Source organism: Danio rerio, chromosome 21 (assembly GCF_052040795.2).
Source record: "Danio rerio strain M-AB ecotype USA chromosome 21, GRCz13ab, whole genome shotgun sequence".
Taxonomy (NCBI): Eukaryota; Metazoa; Chordata; class Actinopteri; order Cypriniformes; family Danionidae; genus Danio; species Danio rerio.
Window position 1 is genome coordinate 44,601,496 of NC_141041.1, and position 21,965 is coordinate 44,623,460.

The 21,965-nt window shown below is 38.4% G+C and overlaps 1 protein-coding gene across 2 annotated transcripts in view; it reads left to right on the forward strand.

Moving 5' to 3' along the window:
* Positions 1 to 21,965, forward strand: part of plrdgb (PITP-less RdgB-like protein) — a 236,861-nt gene that overhangs the window by 111,206 nt on the left and 103,690 nt on the right. For both annotated transcript variants that reach the window (NM_131575.3, XM_087300233.1), the window contains 4 exon segments: positions 4,405 to 4,475; positions 4,559 to 4,779; positions 15,362 to 15,551; positions 18,686 to 18,808. In NM_131575.3, the coding sequence (NP_571650.3) occupies positions 4,405 to 4,475; positions 4,559 to 4,779; positions 15,362 to 15,551; positions 18,686 to 18,808 (605 nt within the window).

Genomic DNA, 21,965 nt, shown 5'->3' on the forward strand with positions numbered 1-21,965 from the left:
TATCAAGACACAGCAAACAACTGTGTGCCCTGTAACCTCAGAATTTAAAATGAGACAGAATTTAAAAGTCTTAATTGTTGAATTGTTTTTTGAGTGCCACTCGGATTTTCATTGTGAAATGCTCCCTAACTCTCCCTTCTGTTCTCTCTTCCCAGTTTGTCTGGAGGTTTTCTTGCATTATTCATTAATACCCGTTTTCCCCAGCCTCACTCAGAGCCACAAACAGATGCAGACTGGCTTGCTATTGAAATTCTGAAGCGGTTAGAGCACAACCGCTAGCAGCATGAGCTTTGATTTCTTCTGAGGTTGACTTTGACAGGCAAAGAGCAGTCAGCTTCTGACTTGAAAAACTCTAGTGCTCTTTAAAAAGGCTGAATAATATGCCAATCACAATATTAGATAAGTCAAATATAAAAGGCCATTTTACCTGCAGTTCTGATATGGTTCAAATTAAACATTGTTCTCAAAAGGGAAATTTTATAGAAGCTGGATGGTGAAAATTCTACTGTAGTATTTGACAGAAGGAAATTCAATTGACTTTTATGAGTCTTTCAATATGGATTTTCCAGCTGGTTTATTGAATTTTTAGTGCTGATTTTTAGACAATACACAATTTTATAGTGCCCCATTATGTTATTTAAATATTGTATTTAATGCACTTTGTAATGTAGCTGCCCATGAGTGTAAAAGGTCTGCAAAGTTTTAAAGATCAACACGCACCTTAGACTATCTATTGTAAATATAGCAACCTTTAAAATACCGTATTAGGGCTCTTTAAATCGTAAATGGAGCTACTAATGGAGAAAAATGCCATTAGCCAGCTGAGTGTAGTTATGGCATTTAACAGCAAGAGCTAATGGAACCATAATAACCATCCAAACTCAGAGAGTCCTCATTCCACTGCATTGTGGTGACGATGTGGTGACAGTGGAGTTTTTTTGATATGCTGAAAGCTTTTAAAGCTTTTATTACAATGTTATGCAGCGTTAAATCCATTATGTGAAATGTGACATTTATTTACATTTTAGGAGTGAATATTAAATTTTGTAACACTAATTATTCATACTATATATTTTTTACATATTAAAATGTTTAAATACTTCATATGAAAATAAATGGAAAATTATATTTAGATACTTATATTATATTATCCAAGATTAATTAATCATGAATCATGTATAATCATGAATTAATACAGATTGTTTTGTACATTTAAACATTTTCAAACTAAAAAGATTTACTGTACATTAAAGCAGTTTGTTTTTAAAATGGAAAAAGAGTTAACACTGCTGTGTGAGCCTTTTTATTATATTGGCAGAGGGAGTGACAGCAAATTAGACTGCAGATCTTTCTCTCCTCTGACCAGTGGTGGGAAGAGTGCTATAAATTCATAATCCAGTAAAGGTACTATTGCTTGCCAAATAAAGTAAAATGGTCTGTTCTAAATACTTCTAAATACTTTTGTACTCATGGGTAGTGTGTGAGTGTTGAGTATTACGATTTTAAACTTGACTACAAATAGACTTGGTGCATTTACATGCAGAATGAAATCTGTGTAACCTATTAGGCAAATATTTAGCTGTGATGATATGCTAACCTGTGAAGTATGATAACCTTGGATAAAAATACCACAGTTTCATGGTATCACGGTATTGTGCTTACTAAATAAAAATAAAATAAGTTATTTGTAAATGTTAAAAAAACAACAGCTCTTTTTACCGAATTGATTACAATATATTTTATTTTTGGAAACATTTAAAATATTTTGGAACAGTAAACCTGTGCAGGCTAAATCATTTGTCAATTATTCAATTCTGCCATCACACAGATTTATTTGCAACACATAAAAAAAACTTTCACATACCTTAGTAATGGTATAACGGAAAATTTTAGGGGTTTTAAAAACTTGACTTACAAACCAATAAACTGATAAACCTTGAAACCGGTTATCATCCTATGCCTAGACACAAATGTCCAGCAGTTGTTGCTGCAAACCAAGCACATGCAGCACTAATAGAATACGTACTCATGTTTGAAAATTCGTAACATTCTGTAGTGCATCTAGTATTGTTTAAGACCATTTAGAGAATACAGTCACACCAAAAAATGACATTTTCTTTTTGTTGAAACACCTTAATTTAAAAAAGCTGAAACAACACATATATTGAGGTTTTTTTTTGCCAACAACTTGATTGTTTTATGTTTGATCCACTTAAATTAGTAAAAAAATTTAGGTTAACTTAATTTAATTAATGTTGTCCAAACACAAATCAAAATTTTTTTTTACAGTGCATCAAATGGCCTGCCTGATTTGAATTTTCCATGTGTAATTTGAAAGAATCAGGAATTACGGGACTGATAATTCTACTTAGCCAATCACCAAAAAATTCAAATAAAATAAACATACAGTAAAAATTAAAGTGGCTGCAGATTGAAGTAAAAATGCACAGTAAAAGTACAAATACAAAACTAAAAAATTTACTCAAGTAAAATAAAAACTACACAGTTGCAGTAATTACAGTATTTGTAATTTGTTACATCATAACACCACTGCTTATGTAGTAGTCAGTTGTTATATACAGTATGTGTATAAATAAATATATATATATATATATATACACATACACACACACACACACACACACACACACACACACACACACACACACACAGATATATATATATATATATATATATATATATATATATATATATATATATATATATATATATATATATATATATATATATATATATATATATATACAGTACATGCATACATACATACAAACATACAAGGTATAACACCTACCTTCAAAAGTCATATTTCTCATAGTTTTACCTGTTTAGGAGGGGAGGGGGTGTTATATTCTCATCTATGACATGCAGTCTAAACGTGCGACAATTTTGTGTCTTCTGTGTTTTGAGGTTGTTTTGTGTGATGCAATTTAAATGGAGGAAAAATAGGATTGATTATTCTACTTTAGCCAATCACCATTCATTCATTTTCTTTTAGGCTTAGTCCTATTATTTATCTGGTGTCGCCACTGGGGAATGAACCGCCAACTTATCCAGCACATGTTTTATGCAGCGGATGCCCTTCCAGCCACAACCCATCTCTGAGAAACATCTATACACAGTCATACACTACAGACAATTTAGCTTACCCAATTTACTTGTACTGCATGTCTTTAGACTGTGGGGGAAACCGGAGCACCCGGAGGAAACCCAGGCAAAAAGAAACCCCAACAGACCCAGCCAATGCTCGAACCAGCGACCTTTTTGCTGTGAGGTGACAGCACTACTTACTGTGCCACTGCGTCTCCCTGCCAATCACCATAAACAAGAAAAAAAAAATAGTGACAGCAGGTTAGGAAAACAGTGCAGTAAAAGTACAGACACAGCACTAAAAATGCAGTCAAGAAAAAGTACTGATTTTTAAAACTACTGTAAAAAATAATTCCGTAAAATTTACGGTAAAAAAACAGCAGCTGTGGTTGCCAGTACTTTACCGTTAAAACCATGGTACAAACCGTTAAAGTAATTTTTTTCATTTTTACGGTAACTTACCGTATTTTAATAATTTATAGAGGTAAAATGTCTGTGTTTTGAATGATCAACATTTACACATCTTTTGTTAAACAGTTAGACACGTTAGTAGTTGATGAGGAAGTTACATAATGAGCCAATGCTCATCACAATCAACTTTTCCCACAAGCAGAAAAGAGTATCAGCATATAGAAGGTGCTCAGTGTCATTCACACAGCTACTAAACACCAGCATGGTAACACACATAAAATTAAAGTCATGAAATAAACATTGTTTATCAACATTAGATGTAACATAAATCTCTAATGTACATAACTGATGGGGAAACAACTAAAAAGATCCATATTAATGTCAACCAAATGCATAAAAAGTGATGTGCCATGCAGGGAATTCTGGGAAATTTACGGTTATTCGCCATATATGTTAAGGAAACACACCGTTAACCAGGTTAGGGATTTGTACTGTAGCATATTTACAGTTTTTTTACCGGCCATACAATCACGGCCTTTTTTTACAGTGTGAGATAACCTGCTCAGTTACATCAATTTGAGTATTTGTTACTTCACTCTTCTGTTTGGCTCTAATTTAAACAAATGTATTGGGCATTGCGTTATAAATATATTGAGATTGCAGTAATGAGCAGGATTTGAGCAAATCAGTTCAAATCCTTCACAAGATGAAGAGAACTCTCTTGTGTGTTTCTGCTTTGGGAAAGATGGAACAAGGGTCTCTCTAAAGAATATGAGTGTGGCATCAGTCATCAGTAAGATGGATGGGTTGGAGGTAAAACAGCTGCCTCACCGCAGAGCACCATAAAGCCAGTTCAATCTGTTGTTGTTTCTCATTGACCACCAGAGAGCCTTTACAGACTGCGGCACCCTCGATGTGCCCCTCAGAGCAGCGTGGATGGTCTGGAAGATATGGAGGTCAGTCTTCATTACCACTTTTCTAATCGCATGTAATTACTCCCTCAGTTTGGACTCATTTCATCTCTTTAATCCTCCTGCAGAGGAAGTGCAGGACGCAGTTACTCATCCTGGTGATTCATGGAGGTCATATCTTGGACTCTGGAGGTGGCGATCCTGGAGGGAAGGCGGGAGACGCTGCCACTCTGGCGTCTGTGTTGGAGCGTGTGGCGCGGGCACATTTCCAGGCGGCCGCAGACAGCATGCTGGTCAGACTGGTGCCCTGCCCACCCGTGTGTGCTGATGCCTTTACCCTGGTCTCCAAGTAAGACATGGAAACAAAAATTGCTGTGTTTGGAATTGAATACTTATTAGACTGTGACAAAAGAATTATTATTCAGGCACCTTAAACATTCTCATATTATCAGATTTGCTAGTTTAGAAAATATGACAAGAAGTCAGCTCTTTGTAGTTAAATTGTGTCAGGACTAATTCATCTAATGCGCTTATTTTACGTGGCCGCCATCTTAAAAAACAAAAGCAAGGCTGAGGTGGGAAGAAAGGCAGAAGTATAGGAGCAGCACTGTAAACATTGCAACAACATGCTGTGGACTACAAACCTCCAGCTGTTGCTGCGATTTCAAAATGCAGAAATGGTGTAAACATCACTTTGATATCATTCAGTTAAGTTGAATTTAAACAATTGAAAACATATTAGGCATCAAACTAAATCACTATCTCTTTAAGAAATGTCCTCCTAGGCTTCAGTTCATGGCAGCAGGTAAGCAATGTGAGGACGCTTCTCTGCTTCAGCCAATGTAACCCGGTGAGTGATAAAACGTTGCAGTCCCCCTTGTTGTCTGTAATAGTGCTGTCCTGGCACTGAAGTTTTAAAGGGCTCCTATGGTGAAAAAATGTACTTTTCAAGCTTTTTAGACAGACATGTGTGTAGGTATAGTATATAGACCAGTGGTTCTCAAACGTTTTTCATCAAGTACCACCTCAGAAAAAAATTGTCTCTCCCAGTACCACCAAAATGAGCAGTATTGAAATACAGCAGCGCAGAAGGCCCAGTAAAGCAGCTACAACTCTGCACAGTTAAAAACGTGGCAGATTACATCAGAAATATAGGCTATATGTCAAATATGACATATTATATACATCATTTTTGACATATTTTGAAATGTGTGTAGCATGTACATGACATATTTCATTCCTCCGCGTACCACTAGAAGTAAGCCTGCGTACCACTAGTGGTACACGTACCACAGTTTGAGAACCACTGATATAGACCATCATATTGGGGTGATATAAACACACCCAGTCCTTTTTTTGCTTAATTTTAATGACATTAACACTGTGGACCAATTAGAGTGGTTTTGAGACCGATCGCAACTTGACTTGACAGGGGGAATGCAGTCCCCCTGTCCAACAATATTGATTGACGGCATTAGCACATCCTCCGTTTGTTGTTTCAAATCCGCCATTTTCAGCGTGTAAGTCAAAGCGAAGCAAAATTTTTGGATGTAAGACTCATTGGGCTCAACACAAGACTCTCATCGTCTTTCTGCGAATGAGCAACAGAGATTTTACTTTTAGCGGGTATTTCCGCTGAACACATAGTGAATGCAACGTATCGAGATTCGGGCCATTAAAAACAGCTGATCCACCGAATCTTTCAGCATTCTCTCTGAAAACACTAGATTGATCTAGGCTGGTGGATAATCGCTCTCATTGGTGTCACTGTTTGTAACTTTAGGTGGGTTTGCAAACCTGTGTACTTTTCATTGCATCTTCCTCAAACTTCAGCCGTTTGCATTTTCCGCGGTCACAGAAGCTCCCTGTCATCTCAACTAGGTATGGCTGGAAAGTGTGAGCATGTTGCCTAGTGAGGCATGAGGCTAGTTATAGCCTCAGTTAAAGTTAATCCAGTGTGCGTGGTTATTGGTCTCATTGTACAAGCTCGGAACATAAAACTAGCACACAGTTGGCATAACTTTGTTTATTTGCCACAGTTTTGTTCCATGTAGAAACACGGTGTTGAGAATCCTTTATGATTAAATAGCCATGACAAATTAAACTGCTGTTGATAGTGAAACCGCTTAATCGATACATCTCTAAATGAATGACGCATGCATCGTTACATAGCGGCAGTAAAACAATACAAAGACACACATGATTTTGTAACTACCACTCTGATACATTCTGGCACATTAGGATTATTGATTCCTGAACAGTCGTCTCTGTTTGGTCTGTGAGTCCGAGTCATACATGTACGGCTGAATGCTGGTCCTCTCACTCATGTTGCTTCTCTCTGTCAGTGTACAGACACAAAGCACATTATAAAAGTCAAGAACAGAGCATTTCTATCTACCTACTTGCGTCTGTTAATGTAGAGTTAATGCTTAACAGATAATGAATCGACTATTTGCTAATGCTTAATAAATGATTCATCGTGTGAAGTTATTATAAAGTGTTATAATAAAAAATAAACAGGGGGGGGCTAATAATTTTGACTTCAACTGTACCCTAGTAGCAAAGAATTCTGGCCCAGATTTGGCATAAAGCTGGGACATCAGGCATTCATCCGGCACTGGCATACAGCATGTGGGCCAACCATGGCCTGGGTTTGGCAGAGGTGGCACCGTCTATAATGCGGCACACAAGATTTGGGCCAGATGTAAAACGTAGTATTTGGCCCAGATTTTTAAAATTGATTGTGGGCCACGTGAGTTTGGCCATTCTTGACCCACATTTAAAATACATAAAAATAATTTTAGATTAAATAAATCAATTCTACCAATCATATCACTGAGAAAAAACAAGGCCCATAGTGTGCCTAAAGCGCAACGCTTCATAGGTTTATTAATTTCATTGCAATCGTGACACACCAACCTTACTGGCCCAGTTCAGGCCCAGTTCAGAGTTATTAACTTGGCTGAGACTTGGCCCAGATATGGTCTGTGTTTGGCCCTTGTCTGGAAGCCAGATTTGGTCCAGTCATGTACCGTAATTCACTGCGGCATGTGGGCCAAGCAAAACCTGATTGTGTGGGCCAGAGCTGGGCCAGAGAAATTTTGCTATATGGGTACTTTAGATTAGTCAGTACTGAAGAAAAATTTCGAGCTTATATATATATTTTTTAATTAAAAGATTCAGTTGATTTTTTTTTCTGGAAGTTGTAATTTTTTTCAATATTTAGCTTGAATTTAATTGTATTATCTTTCAAATTCTAAATATGATGCTAACTAAAATATTATTGAATCTAAAATATCAATGTACAGGGTGGGCCATTTATATGGATACACCTTATTAAAATGGGAATGGTTGGTGATATTAATGTCCTGTTTGTAGCACATTAGTATATGTGAGGGGGCTAACTTTATTTTCAAGTTTCTGACCACTTATAAAATGTGTTCAATGTTCTGCCCGTTGTGTTGGATTGTCAATGCAACCCTCTATTCCCACTCTTCACACACTGATAGCAACACTGCAGGAGAAATGCCAGCACAGGCTTCCAGTATCCGTAGTTTCAGGTGGTGCACATCTTGTATCTTCACATCATAGACAACAAAGATAGTGGGGTCATTCTTCATCAATGGAAACCTCAAGGTCACTGGATATTTGAAATTGCTACATGATGATGTGTTTCCCTCTTTATGCACTGAAGCTGGCACGTTCCCTGAGTTTTTTTTCAGCAAGATGGTGCACCACCTCATTATGGGTGTCAGGTCTGTGCATTCCTAGATGAACAGTTTCCTGAAATGTGGATTGGTCATCGTGGGCCAGTTGAGTGGCCCCCAAGTTCTCCTGATCTGACCCTGTTAGACTTATCTTTGGGGTCATCTGAAGGCAGTTGTCTATGGTGTGAAGATACAAGATGAGCAGCACCTGAAACTACGGATGCTATCAGTGTGTGAAGAGTGGGAGAAGAGGGGTTGCATTGGCAATCCAACACAATGGGCACATTGAACACATTTTATATGTGGTCAGAAACTTGTAAATAACTCATGAAAGAATAAAGTTAGGTTAAAAGCAAGCTCACCATTGTTTTTCTTGTGGAATTCCCAATAAGTTTGATGTGTCAAATGACCCTCTTCCTATTGAAAAAACAAAAGTTAGATCCAAGATGGCCGACTTCAAAATGGCCACAATGGTCACCGCCCATCTTAAAAAGATAGCCCCCTCACATATACTAATGTGCCACAAATAGGACGTTAATATCACCAACAATTCCCATTTTATTAAGGTGTATCCATATAAATGGCCCACTCTGTATATGAATATACAGTACATTGCCTATATTCACTGAGAAATGGATACAAATATTCATTTTCAAAATGCGGTGTACTCAATTATGCTAAGCACTGTATTTATAATTGCTTCACGAAAATTGTGTTCATGACTAATTTATGACAAGTTTTGTTGTTTTGTAATGTCGAGACAAAAACAGGTTGTGACATTTGTTTATGTCAAGTTGCCATAATATAGCTGATTCTTAGTCAAATGACTCTATTGAGCTGGGCTTCCAAGTCCTTGTGTTAATGCACAGTTTGAAATATTGCATGAGAAACGAGTAATGGAAATCCAAAATTAAATTAAAAGTTATTTAATTAATTATTCTCACGCTCGCTTGAGAGGGTTTTGTACTTGTGAAAAAAGGGTTTATGAGAACATTGGGAGATGAAAACGCAGAATAAACTCTGACGTCAGCAACATTACACTCATGTGACTCTACTATGGCTGTCTCATTTACTGTTAGTTACTAGGTGACCAATACTACAGTCAGCTTCTCTAACATCTCTCTAATGCAGCTAAGTTGCACTTTGAATGAAAATTTTTGTGCAAACTTTGAAAAGATTTGCTTCACATTAGGATGGAAACCCGGTTGTAGCGAGAGCTTATATTTAAAAACAGACATTAGTTGTATTTAGAATGGGCGAGGCAGTGGCGCAGTAGGTAGTGCTGTCGCCTCACAGCAAGAAGGTTGCTGGGTCGCTGGTTCGAACCTCGGCTCAGTTGGAGTTTCTGTGTGGAGTTTGCATGTTCTCCCTGCCTTCGCGTGGGTTTCCTCCGGGTGCTCCGGTTTCCCCCACAGTCAAAGACATGCGGTACAGGTGAATTGGGTAGGTTAAATTGTCCGTAGTGTAAGAGTGTGTGTGTGGATGTTTCCCAGAGATGGGTTGCGGCTGGAAGGGCATCCGCTGCATAAAAACTTGCTGGATAAGTTGGCGGTTCATTCCGCTGTGGCGACCCCGGATTAATAAAGGTATTAATATGGGCATTTGTAATTATGTACACACCCACTATACATATACTATACATATACACTTGCAACCTGTACATATATATATATATATATATATATATATATTAGGGATGTAACGGTATTGTAAATACCGTCATACCGCAATATTAATTTTTTTCGATATTACCGAAGTCGCATGACTCGGTAAAACTATAGGTCTTCTGAGAAAATTTGCTCAGGCGAATGAAGCGAACGGGACGTAGCTGAAACCACATTTCCCATCAGCCCAGGCGTGGCCATAATCCTTTGCGGTCTGTTGTCGCTACAGATCCAGTACTGCGGAAATGGAGTGTGCTGCTAGTAGCGGAGATGAAAAAAAGATGGAAATGATCGAACCTAAAGCGGGTGTTGTCGCCGCGCGCGTGCTGAATAGCGGTGCTGTCGCGGGCGTTCTGATCAGCTGTGTTGTGGCGCGCGTATTGTAAAGCGCCGAGGGGGGGGGGTTGAGCGCGCATATTCAAGAGAGGTGTTGTCGCGCGCCTACTGAAGGGCTGGATTGGACGGAGGTTGTGTCGCATCGCGGGGGCACTTTTGATCGTTTTGGAAGGGCATTTTCTATCCAAGACTAAAAAGGGCATGTGCACTGCACAGGTTGAGCCCTATGTGTGCACGTGCCTGCAAGTTGGGGAATACGACTAATAACAGTCATGGGGACTGCAGAACACAGCACACTGTTCAGATTGATGCAGACATTGACTTGTACCGCAAAAAGATCTCTATCTCACTCATGGTTTGTCTTCTCAAGTGGGGGAAAGACAATGCACAACGTTACCCCACTGCTGTCAACCTGGGCCAAGTCATATCTCTCTTGTCCCAGAAACCTCAGTCCCAAATGAGAGGGTTTTTTTCTGTTGCAGGGGACATTGTAAATACCCAGAGATACCAGCTTTTACCAGATTATATTTATATGATAATTTTCCTTTAAACCCATCTCTATCTAAGTGAGTGAGTGATTAAATGTTGAATGTGATGAGTTTTCAACAATACTAAATTGAAACTTTATATTTTTACATGGTTTAATAATTTTTTGTTATTAAAATTGAAGTTCCTGTTTCAAAGCTTACAGATAGATGGCTAATTTGTATGTCATTGACACTTTTGGCACTTTTTTGGAGTATTTTCAAAAGTTTTTTTTTTCCTGTAAATGATTCAATAAATACCGTACCGTGACATTCATACCGAGGTATTACCGAACCGTGAAATTCTGATACCGTTACATCCCTAATATATATATATATATATATATATATATATATATATATATATATATATATATATATATATATATATATATATATATATATATTGTAACATACACTTGTAATCATGTTTATCTATCCCTGTACATATATTCATATATTGTAACATATACACTTGTAATCATGTTTATCTATCTGCACAATACTGATTAATAATAGCAACCTGCACATATATTCATATATTGTAAATCTGTTCATAGCTTATCCAACCTGTATATAATGTTCATAGTACATCCATCTGTAAATATCACCATAGTTTTCTATAACTGCACTTTATAACTTATTCCTGTATCCTGCACTTGCTGCTATTGCACTGCCGGTTAGACCTAAACTGCATTTCGTTGCATTGTACTTGTACATGTGTAATGACAATAAAGTTGAATCTAATCTAATCTAAAATTAAAGGGACTAAGCCGACAAGAAAATGAATGAATGAATGTATTTAGAATTTTCCTCCAAAAACTTTTTTTACCGAAACAAGTTATTAGTGCAACCATGTTTGCTACGTACAAACCTATTAACCTTTATTGACTGTGTCTGATGCCACAGTTTCAGAATCACAAGGTTTTACCTTGAGCAGTCCAGTTCTCAAATGATATACCCAGCTCTAACTGAAAGTTAAACGAACCTATTGATCTGCCCTTTGGAGTCAAGCTAAGCTGTCAGCGTGAAACATTTTAGATCAGAGAAGCTTGAAAATGCTTTTTTTTTTTCCTTTTTCAAAACAACCCAGCAGCACATTGGAGCCCTGGGGGAAAATTAACATTTCTATTTCAAACGTTCAGTTGTTCTCTGAGAAGCACAAAGGTTAATTTACTTTCATTAAATGATGAAATAAAGCAATCCCATTCAATCATCTCCAGACTTTGCCCAGCACTCCTCATAAAGCACCAAACGGAGAGAGGTCCAAATGTGTCACAATCCTGTCAGAAAAGCTGGAACAGGGGCACATAATACCAAATCCCCAGTCAAAGCACAATGAATTTTACATGATGACATTTGAACATTTTCTTTGCAGCCTCTTGCTGGTTTTCCATTCCTGAGCTGAAGGGAACATTCAGACAGGCATTAAAATCATTCCGGTCATCAAATGTGCGGAAACTAAGCCTCAGTTTTTAAGCCATTAAGAAATGGCATGATTTGAATGCACAAGACATTCACATTTTCACATTTTCTCTCTCTTTGTTTAATTAGTTTTTTCCCCTCTGTTTTGAAGAAGTCACCTGTTTAGCAATCAGTCTGCGTCTGATTGGAGCTTCAATCATTGTCTGATAGGAATAAGTGTTGCTGTTGATGTAGGAAAAAGCAAAACATTAAAAGCGTTTTAACGTCTCCGTGGCAGAGTGCCACACTATTAATCAAAGCACAACATTCTGTGACAGGAAACTGGCCTGATTAAAGATAGAGGAGCTTTAGTATGCTAATTAGACATTCAGCTCTCTGATACAGAGACTGCTATTTCCTAAGAGAGGACCTGGTCGCTACCTCTGAACTGTCCTTTAAAACACATTTAGCTAATAATACATCTAGATCAATCTGCAGATTACATTTGCATATCAAATGTATGTGTCAGTATTCAGCATTTGAACGTTGTGATTTAGTCGTTTAATGTTATATAAATACAGTGGAGGTGAGCAGAGGAGAGGCATTTTCTAATCTAAAAATCATAGACTGATAAGATCATCAACATATTCATGACTCTAAAGGTCAGATTTAATAAGCAGAGCAAATGAGTGCATACATGCATCCTCCTAAAAGTGCTGATGGAAATATAAATAGAATTAGCTATTGATTTATTGACAATTTGTGAATAAAAGATGATAGATGCACGGACGCCTATAGCAAATCATGATGTAAAGAGGCAATGCCAATAGGGATGACATGGGTCTGTCCTTCATACATCTGAGATGATCAGGGGTGTGTTTCCCAGATAACGACATAAGTCGTGGCTAAACTAGTATGATGCATTGTTTGGGAAAAGAACGATGTAGTGACCATGTGTTTCCTAAAACCTGTAGTGTTTATTGCAGATCCATAGTTTGAACCATGTTACTGTAGTTATAACGTAAAATGCCCATAATGATGCTCTTAACGTTGTGGCAACAACTTCTTTAGAGAAAAACCCCATAATATCTTTGTGCAAAAAATATTGTTTTACATCTACATGGATTTAAATAAAAAAAAAATCCAATGTTAGTTTTGATAAAAACATGCACTCGTTTTCCATATTAATTAAAATATATGTAAATGGAACATATAGAGCCAATGTTTCCTTTACAAATATTCTAATCTCATGTATAAATCATATGAATAAATAAATAATGAGGCGATTTATTAAGAAATTAAATTTAATGTTTATTATTTATTAGGAAATTAAACAAATACTACTTTAATATTACTATGAATAATATTGATTATTATTATTATTATTATTCATTCATTCATTGATTTGCTTGTCGGCTTATTCCCTTTATTAATCCGGGGTCGCCACAGCGGAAAGAACCACCAACTTATCCAGCAAGTTTTTATGCAGCCGATGCCCTTCCAGCCGCAACCCATGTCTGGGAAACATCCACACACACATATACACACACACACACACACACACTCATACACTACAGACAATTTAGCCTACACAGTTCACCCCTACCGCATGTCTTTGGACTGTGGGGGAAACCGGAACACACCCACGTGAACGTAGGAAGAACATGCAAACTCCACACAGAAAATGCAAACTGAGCCAAGGTTCAAACCAGCGACCCAGCGACCTTCTTGCTGTGAGGCAACATTAATACCTACTGTGCCACTGCTTCTCCTCCTGCACATGTCAGTAAACAGAAAAAAGAAAAATGTCTCTATCATAATCTATGCAATAAGTTATTCTATTCTAACAGATGAGAGAACGGAGGCACTTTTGTGGGTATTTGGCCAGTACGGACCTTTAAAATTTAAAGAATGCGAAAGTAAATGACGTCACGGACCCGGTACCGGGTACACTTGGGAGGTTAAATGTTTTCTTATGAATATTTTCCCCAATTATTCTGTATACATTTTTCTTTCAGCAGTTACAGACTTTCAGTATCACCAGTATGCTTAAAATTAATCTAGTCTTGGCTATACAGTATGAAAATAACCTAAGTCATTCCAGAGCAGGTTTGAGCTAACAGAGTTGCTGTAATTTCATAGACATTTCGAACTGGAGAAATCATCACCCGCACATAGACACCTTGTCTACTTAGTGAACAAGCTGATAGGCTGTTAAGCTGTTAAAGCAGTTCACTGAATGATTCACTTGTGAATTGGAGGGGTCTCATTTCATCTGTTTTCATATTACAACTCACTGATTCAAGTGATCCAGTCAAAGTGAGTCTCCAGTTAAGGATTCACTGATTAAAATCGTCGGGTCATAGCGAGTCTCAAGGTAATCGCTCACTGATTCAGACTGTCATGTCGGAGAGACGGTGCATTCCAAACGGCATAAATAGCCCTCTTAAAGGCACTTCAGAGTGAAAAAATAATAATGGCCGCAATATAAAAGTGCTTAAAACTGGTCACTTTGAAATTCTATGACACTTCAGGCCATAATCCTTTGAGCAGGGAAGAAGTTTGGTGTCACACACTGCACTAAATTCGGAAGGGCTCATGCCTATGTTCTTATCCCTTCTGAGAGTGAGGCACCCTGAATCGTGATAAGCTCTTCCAAATGGAACCCAGTATGAGTCAGCTAATGAGTCACTGATTCAAATCATTAAGTCGTTGTGAGTCTCCAATTTATGATTCACTGATTCAAATTGGCGAGTTGTAGCGAGTCTCCAGTTAACAACTCATTGAATTAAACAATCTAATCCATTTTATCCATCCAACCGATGTCATTGCACTTGTTTTACTCTTGAGCTGTGCTTTTTTATTTTTGGTAAATGAAACTCTCAGCGTGAACAGTAACAGTGTGAAGCTTGTTGCACATTTAGATTTTTGTAAATGAAAGCATACAATCTAAACAATCAGATTTGGTTTTCTCATGCTTGGGTAGAAATTGCACAAGGCAATCTGAGAAAGCTGCTAGACAAATAGATTAATCAGACGCACCACAGCAAAACTTACATAACACCATCCCTTATTGCATCATCACATGGGGCAGGTGAGCAAAATTAACATGACAGGAAACTGGAATTCAAAACAGCGTGATCACAGAAAACACAAAAAAACACGATCAAAAGCGCTGCTGGAGGATGCCTGCAGTGACAGAAGACAGACAATGGCAATGTAAAAAGCTTAGAGGAAAGTACTCAGTGTTTCAGGTTGGCTTTTTAACATGAATTTTCCCTTTTGTCTTCCTGTAGTTTGAACCCCTACAGCTACGATGAAAACTGTGTGTCCACCAGTGTGGATCATCTGCCGCTGGCCGCTCTCCCCATCCTTGCCATCGCTGCCCCTCATTACCAGAATGCTGTCGCTGCGGTTATTGCTCAGGCAAACCAGGTTTACAGAAACTTCCTTCAGTCCCCAGAGGGAGTGGGCTTCACAGGACAGGTAAACTATGAAGATTGCAGGGTCTGATAAAGATTTTGTACAAAAAAAGTGCTTTTGTTATGCTTTTATTAAATACCTTTTATACAGTAAATAATATATTTGTAAATACATTACAAATAAATTCAATTACGTTACATGAATACGTTACATTACTATTGTTCGAGAATGTAAAAGGTCCGCAAAGAAATAAGTCACCACAAGTCCATTGTCTCTTCTCTATCAGATCTATGTACACTGTAAAACGATGGGTTCCACACAATTCCATCATGTTGTCCTAACACAAATCGATTAAATTAACTTAATCATTTTTGTTTTTACATATTTAAGTGAACTGAACGTCAAACAATTCAGTTGTCCCCCCAAAATTGTAACAATTGTGTTGTTTCAACTCATTTTAAATAAGTTGCTTGAACAAACAGCAAGAATGTTGATTCATAATAAATTTGCCTGATGATTGAGATGCAAGATGTAAGATGATTGTAACTGTGGCAGTGACAAAAGAGACACTTAACATTTTGGGTACTAATATGTACACTCAGCATGTCTGTATGTCCTCGTCCTTGAGGTTGGGGGTTGAGTGTTGAGCTAACAACCCACCTCGTAAAAATGCGATTGTGGCGAGGGGGCGTGGCCGAGAGCCGTGGGAACAGAGTGAGGCCACCGCGTGAGTGGATACACCTGCGGTGCGCACCTGCCTCGAACCCCACGGAAGGAGCTCTGGACCATAAAAGGAGGAACGATGGCAGAGGAAGCCGAGAGAGGACCGGGCCCGGGCATTTTACTTTTGCTTTCAGTTTGTACGTTTGTTTTGGTTAAGACGAGGCTGCCGTCACTGTTATTAATAAATCATTTAAAAACTGTGTCGGTTCTCCGCCTCCTTCTTCCCGGCGGCCAAAGGGCCGTGAACTTCATTACAGCGAGGTTATAAAACACCAACATGATGCGGCTAAATATAAACTTTAATATAAACAGCCCTGGGCATAAGTAAGTATATGTACACTCAATTTATACACTTAATGTAACCAATTGCGAACAAGAAAGGAATATTAAAAGATATACACATTATTTTTTCCCAGTTGTACCCAAGGGTTTATTTTTAATCTTACCTTATTTTAACCCTCTCATGATTTTTATGATTGTAAACTGAAGAAAGGAAGAAAGAAATGGACATATATCTATATTGCTATTTACACTTTTAGGGGTAGATGCTCACAATATGAGTGCACACTTGTCCAGGTACCTAATATTTTTTGTATATGTAATAAAGTTTACGGCCCATTGGCCGCCGGGAAGAAGGAGGCGGAGAACTGATGCAGTTTTAATTTATTTATTAACAACAGGGACGGCAGTTCCTCACGGAGACTGCCGTCTAAACCAAAACAAACGGACGGCTGCTCCTCACGGAGACTGCCGTCAAACTGAAAGCAAAAGTAAAACAATATGCCCGGGCCCGGTCCTCTCTAGGCTTCCTCTGCCATTGTTCCTCCTTTTATAGTCCAGAGCTCCTTCCGTGGGATTCGAGGCCGGTGCGCACTGCAGGAGCATCCTCATTCCGTTCCCACGGCTCTCGGCCACGCCCCCTCGCCACAGTATACTTTCCATCAAAACTCGCGAATCATTCAACAATAGCAGAGTTGCTGGTCAAATTTGGATAACAAATGACAAATTACACTGCTTGATGTCCAAATAAAAGAGAGAAGAGTTTTTTTTTTGCCAGTTTGAACTCTTCTCTAACATATTTCTATGAACACTATGGTGTGGTGACTGATTACCTTGGAGACGTGAGCGCTCTGAGATCCTCTGTCTTTGAATTTTAAATAATTCTGCATTTGTATGTTGCTCCAAGAAAACATCATCACATTGTGAACATATTGGATGCCTGTCCAATGAAAAAGTGTGGGGATGAATTTAAATTTCATAAAAAGTGGGAGGGACATGCCCCCATTATATTTGATAATACAAATATACATTTGACCACCTTTATAACGGTGTATACCACTGTGAAAGCATGATCAAGGCAATCTGTACGAGAAAAAAAAATCATACAACAGTTAGAAACCGATCTAGAGCACTGATAGACATTGTAAATGTTCACAAGACATGTGAAATAGTTTTTGTATCTACATTTATCCTAAAGTAAGGAAAAATTAGGCATGTAGCTTTCATAGTTTAATAATAATAATTCCTTACATTTTTATAGCGCTTTTCTGGGCACTCAAAGTGCTTTACACTATGGGGGGGAATCTCCTCATCCACCACCAGTGTGCAGCATCCACCTGGATGACGCGACGGCAGCCATTTTGTGCCAGACCGCACACCACACACCAGCTGATTGGTGGAGAGGAGACAGAGATGAAGCCAATTGGAATATGGGGATGGTTAGAAGGCCAGGATGGACAGAGGCCAGTGGGCAAATTTAGCCAGGGATTTTTAACGACCACAGAGAGTCGGGACCTCGGTTTAACGTCACATCCGAAAGACGTTTGACCCAAAGTAACCTCAATATGTTTTATTAATAAATTAGATATAATTTAAATAAATACATCAATTTGTTTTACTGAAGCATGTATTACACAAACTAACGTTACAGAAAATGTTGACCTCTCTGAATGTATAATTCACACACTGCGTATTTTCCCACAGGTCAAATCTTTTCCTCTGTTTTTTACATTTAGATTATGTTTGCCATCATATAGTGTTCACTCAAGGTGAATCTATCTAAAGCAGTCAATTTAATAACACTGTTTAGCACATCTCAACATGAATATCCATTTTTCATACTGTACCTTTTTACAATGCCTTGATTCACTTGGTTTTAAAATGATTTATTTTATATTTAAGGTGTTCTACTTTCACTAGACGCTATATTTCAAGAGTATAGAATTTAAGTATGGCTATTTGAAGGGTATCATCCATAACATGAGAGTAATTATAATTTTGTACATCACCAAACAAAGTGAAGCTACACTACTGTGAAAATATTGAAAATAAAGTTAAAGTATTTAGCATTATCATAAATAACACATATTGTTCACAACACATTTGAGTTGAAATGTCAGAACTCTGACATATACAGTAACTCAAAACTGAAATGGGTATGTAAGGTTTCTGTCTGTGTTGTCTGCTTGTTTCAGGTGTGCCTGGTGGCAGACTGTGTTGGCGGTGTCCTTTGTTTTGACGCCTTGTGTTTCAGTGGTGACAAGCAGCACAGAAGCCCTGAGGGTGGCAGCACGAACAACAGTACAGAGAGTCTGAAGGTGCCGCTGAACACAAACACAAAACCACTCCGAACTCTTGCTTTTTTTTTTAAACTGACTGTCATTCTGTCTTATCACACACAAATCCATGTCCGCTCAAGTGAATCCTTCACATTTCCGTCCTACAAATCATCTGGTGTCTAAATGTCAGGCGACATTTTCTGTTCCTGCTTGTCTCATTCTCAATTATCTTTAAAGTCTACTTGAACCAGAAGGTGCTGCAGAACTTTATTTCAGTAAGATGATATATTTCCGACTGAACTGAACATAGGGGACGGGGTTTTGTTGGTGCATTTCTCCTCTCATCTTTTACCCGGAGCAATCTAAAGGTTGGAGGGGCGTGGCTAAGCATATTTCCGCCATCAAACTGACCTTATTCAAGAAGGATTGACATTCCAGAGCAGAAGCTAATGGTTTGATTTTGATTGAAGACAAAACAGTTTTTTATTTATTTATTTATTTTTTTTAAGGAAGATTAACTTGCTTGGCTTTGTTGTTTACCTTTAAGGAACTTTTTTGGCTCATTTTATAACTCTCCTAAATTTAAACAGTTGAGTTTTACCACTTTTTATTCATTCAGCTGATGTCTGGGTCTGGCAGGAGCACTTTTAGCTTAGCTTAGCATAACGCAGTGAATCAAATTAGACCATTAAAAAAAAGTTTCCATGATTTTTTTTTTAATTAAGGATTCACTTTGTAGTTGCATTGTGTACTAATCTACAGAAATTGAAAAGTTACTGTTTTCTAGGATGATACGGCTGGAAACTATACTCACATTCTGGCATAACAATCAAGGAATGCTGTACCATGGCTGCAGCATATAGATCATACCTTGCAAGACTCCAATTTTTCTCAGGAGTCTCCCGTATTTCACACCCATCTCCCATCACCCATTCTTTTTTGTTGTTTCTCCCGGGAAACTCCCGTAATTTGCATGGCCTAATCTATTTACAAACAATCACATTTTGTCCATGTTTGTCAAGTTGCCCAGTCTTGTATGAAGCTCATCCACACAGTTGATGAAATGTTCAAATCTTGAAGCATTTTTACTTCAATCTGGCAACATAGGGGAGCGCGGGGCACACAGTAACGCTGGGTAAAATGTAGCACAGAGTTTGAGATATTTGCTCAGGGTTACCTATGGCATGCTTCAAAGGTGAAATTTGGACAAGAAACACAGGAGAAACCATTTTTGCAGCATAAAAGTATTTTTAGTCAATATTATTTCTTTTTAAAAAATCTATGAAAACATTGGGCGACGCGGTGGCGCAGTAGGTAGTGCTATCACCTCACAGCAAGAAGGTCACTGATTCGAGTCTCGGCTGGGTCAGTTGGCGTCAGTTATGATACGGTGCTGACGCATATCCCTTTGCCGTGGCCGTCGGCGTCGCTGACGTGCACCTCTCAAAAAATGTAACTACACGTCGCAATGACGCGTAGCGCAAGCTCTGTGATTGGTCGGCTTGGTAGCGCTGATGAGTCTGGGCGGGACCGAGAGCCGCGTGAATGGTGCGAGCCTGATGGAGCGATTGTTTACAAGTGTGGAGTCCCGAGAAGGAGCTCCGGATAGAAAGTTTTGTTTTGTGTTTACCTCATAGTTAAAGTTGTTGCACGTCCGCCGGTTCTTGCCTCAAAATGAGCGAGTTTGAGCCACTTGTACATCCCGGAAGTGTTCAGGAAAAGCAAAACAACAGCGAAGAAACTCAACACAGAAGAACATTTACACCTCGCTGCCATCTAGCGTTTCGGAAGTGTTAATGCAGACCAACAGAGACAGCGCGCAGAAGTATAAATGCACAGCTACGCGCGTTGCATGCGCCGCGGGTTATGCCGGTCACTTGACGCAGAAGTATAAACCAGGCTTAAGTTGGGGGTTCATTCTTCTGTGGCGATCCCGAATTAATAAAGGGACTAAGCCAAAAAGAAAATGAATGGATGAATGTGAAAATATTTTTGTAAAATCTTATATTGTTGTGATCATTGTCTTCTAGGCTAAACGATGGAACCATTTTGAAAGATGTAAAAAACACACAAGCGACTGCTAACCAGTTTTGAGGAAAACACGGCACAGCAGGGTTAGTTGTAACAGGGTGTGACAAATAAGCCACACACTGTCGGACACCAATTGTGGCCAGAGGCGCTGTAACGTTACAGCAAAGGGAGAAAATGCTCTCCTGCTATTTCCACAGAGCTTCTTCTGTTTCTGTATTTGGGCTTCCAAAGGACACGACACAAAGACAGAAGTGCTTACAGTTCAATAATAATTATGTTCCAGAGAATTATAAAATACATGGCAAGCATAAAACACCTTCAATAGTGTTTTATGAAAATCTAAAGGGTTTTCTTTAAAATGATACCAAATTTTTCCATTTACACCTCTTTATGTGGATTTGGGAAGCTTTTAAATTTGGGTAGGCAAAATCCAGGCGGAAATCCCCAAATAGCAGCAGAGTTTAAGTGGTTAGCTGAGTAGCTGTATATAATCAAAGTGAGATTTATTAAAAAATAATGTGATTTTGTTCAAGAGAAACATGAGCACACATTGCTTTGCATCTTATTAACACAACCAAGCCTTAAAAATACATTCTGGACCACCCCTTTAACTCCAGGGGAGTTATTTTTGTCAAATAAACCTAATTACCCCAAAATCATATTGTTTCTCTAAGACTAACAAATTGTGCTAGCAAAATTCATTCATTTTTATTTTGTCTTAGACCTTTATTAATCTGAGCTTGCCACAACAGAATGAACCACCAACTTATCCAGCATATATTTTACATAGCGGATGCCCTTCCGGCTGTAACCCACTCCTAAGAATCATCCATACACACCTATACAAAATGTTGTTAGACTTGTGGTGGAAACAGGAGCACCCGGAGGAAACCCACGCCAACACATTGAGAACATGCAAACTTCACACAGAAATGCCAACGGACCCAGCCGAGGCTCAAACCAGCAACCTTCTTGCTGTAAGGCGACAGCGGTACCCACTGTACCACCGTTCTCTAGCTAAACATTCTCCCATTTTACTCAGAGATCAGCTTAATTGATTAAAAAAATGGTAAAACTCAATTGGTTTAATCGAGAGGGTTTGTAAAGGAGCCTATTCATTGGAGCCCCCCAAAATTGAAGTGTTTCTCAAAGACTAACAAAGGGT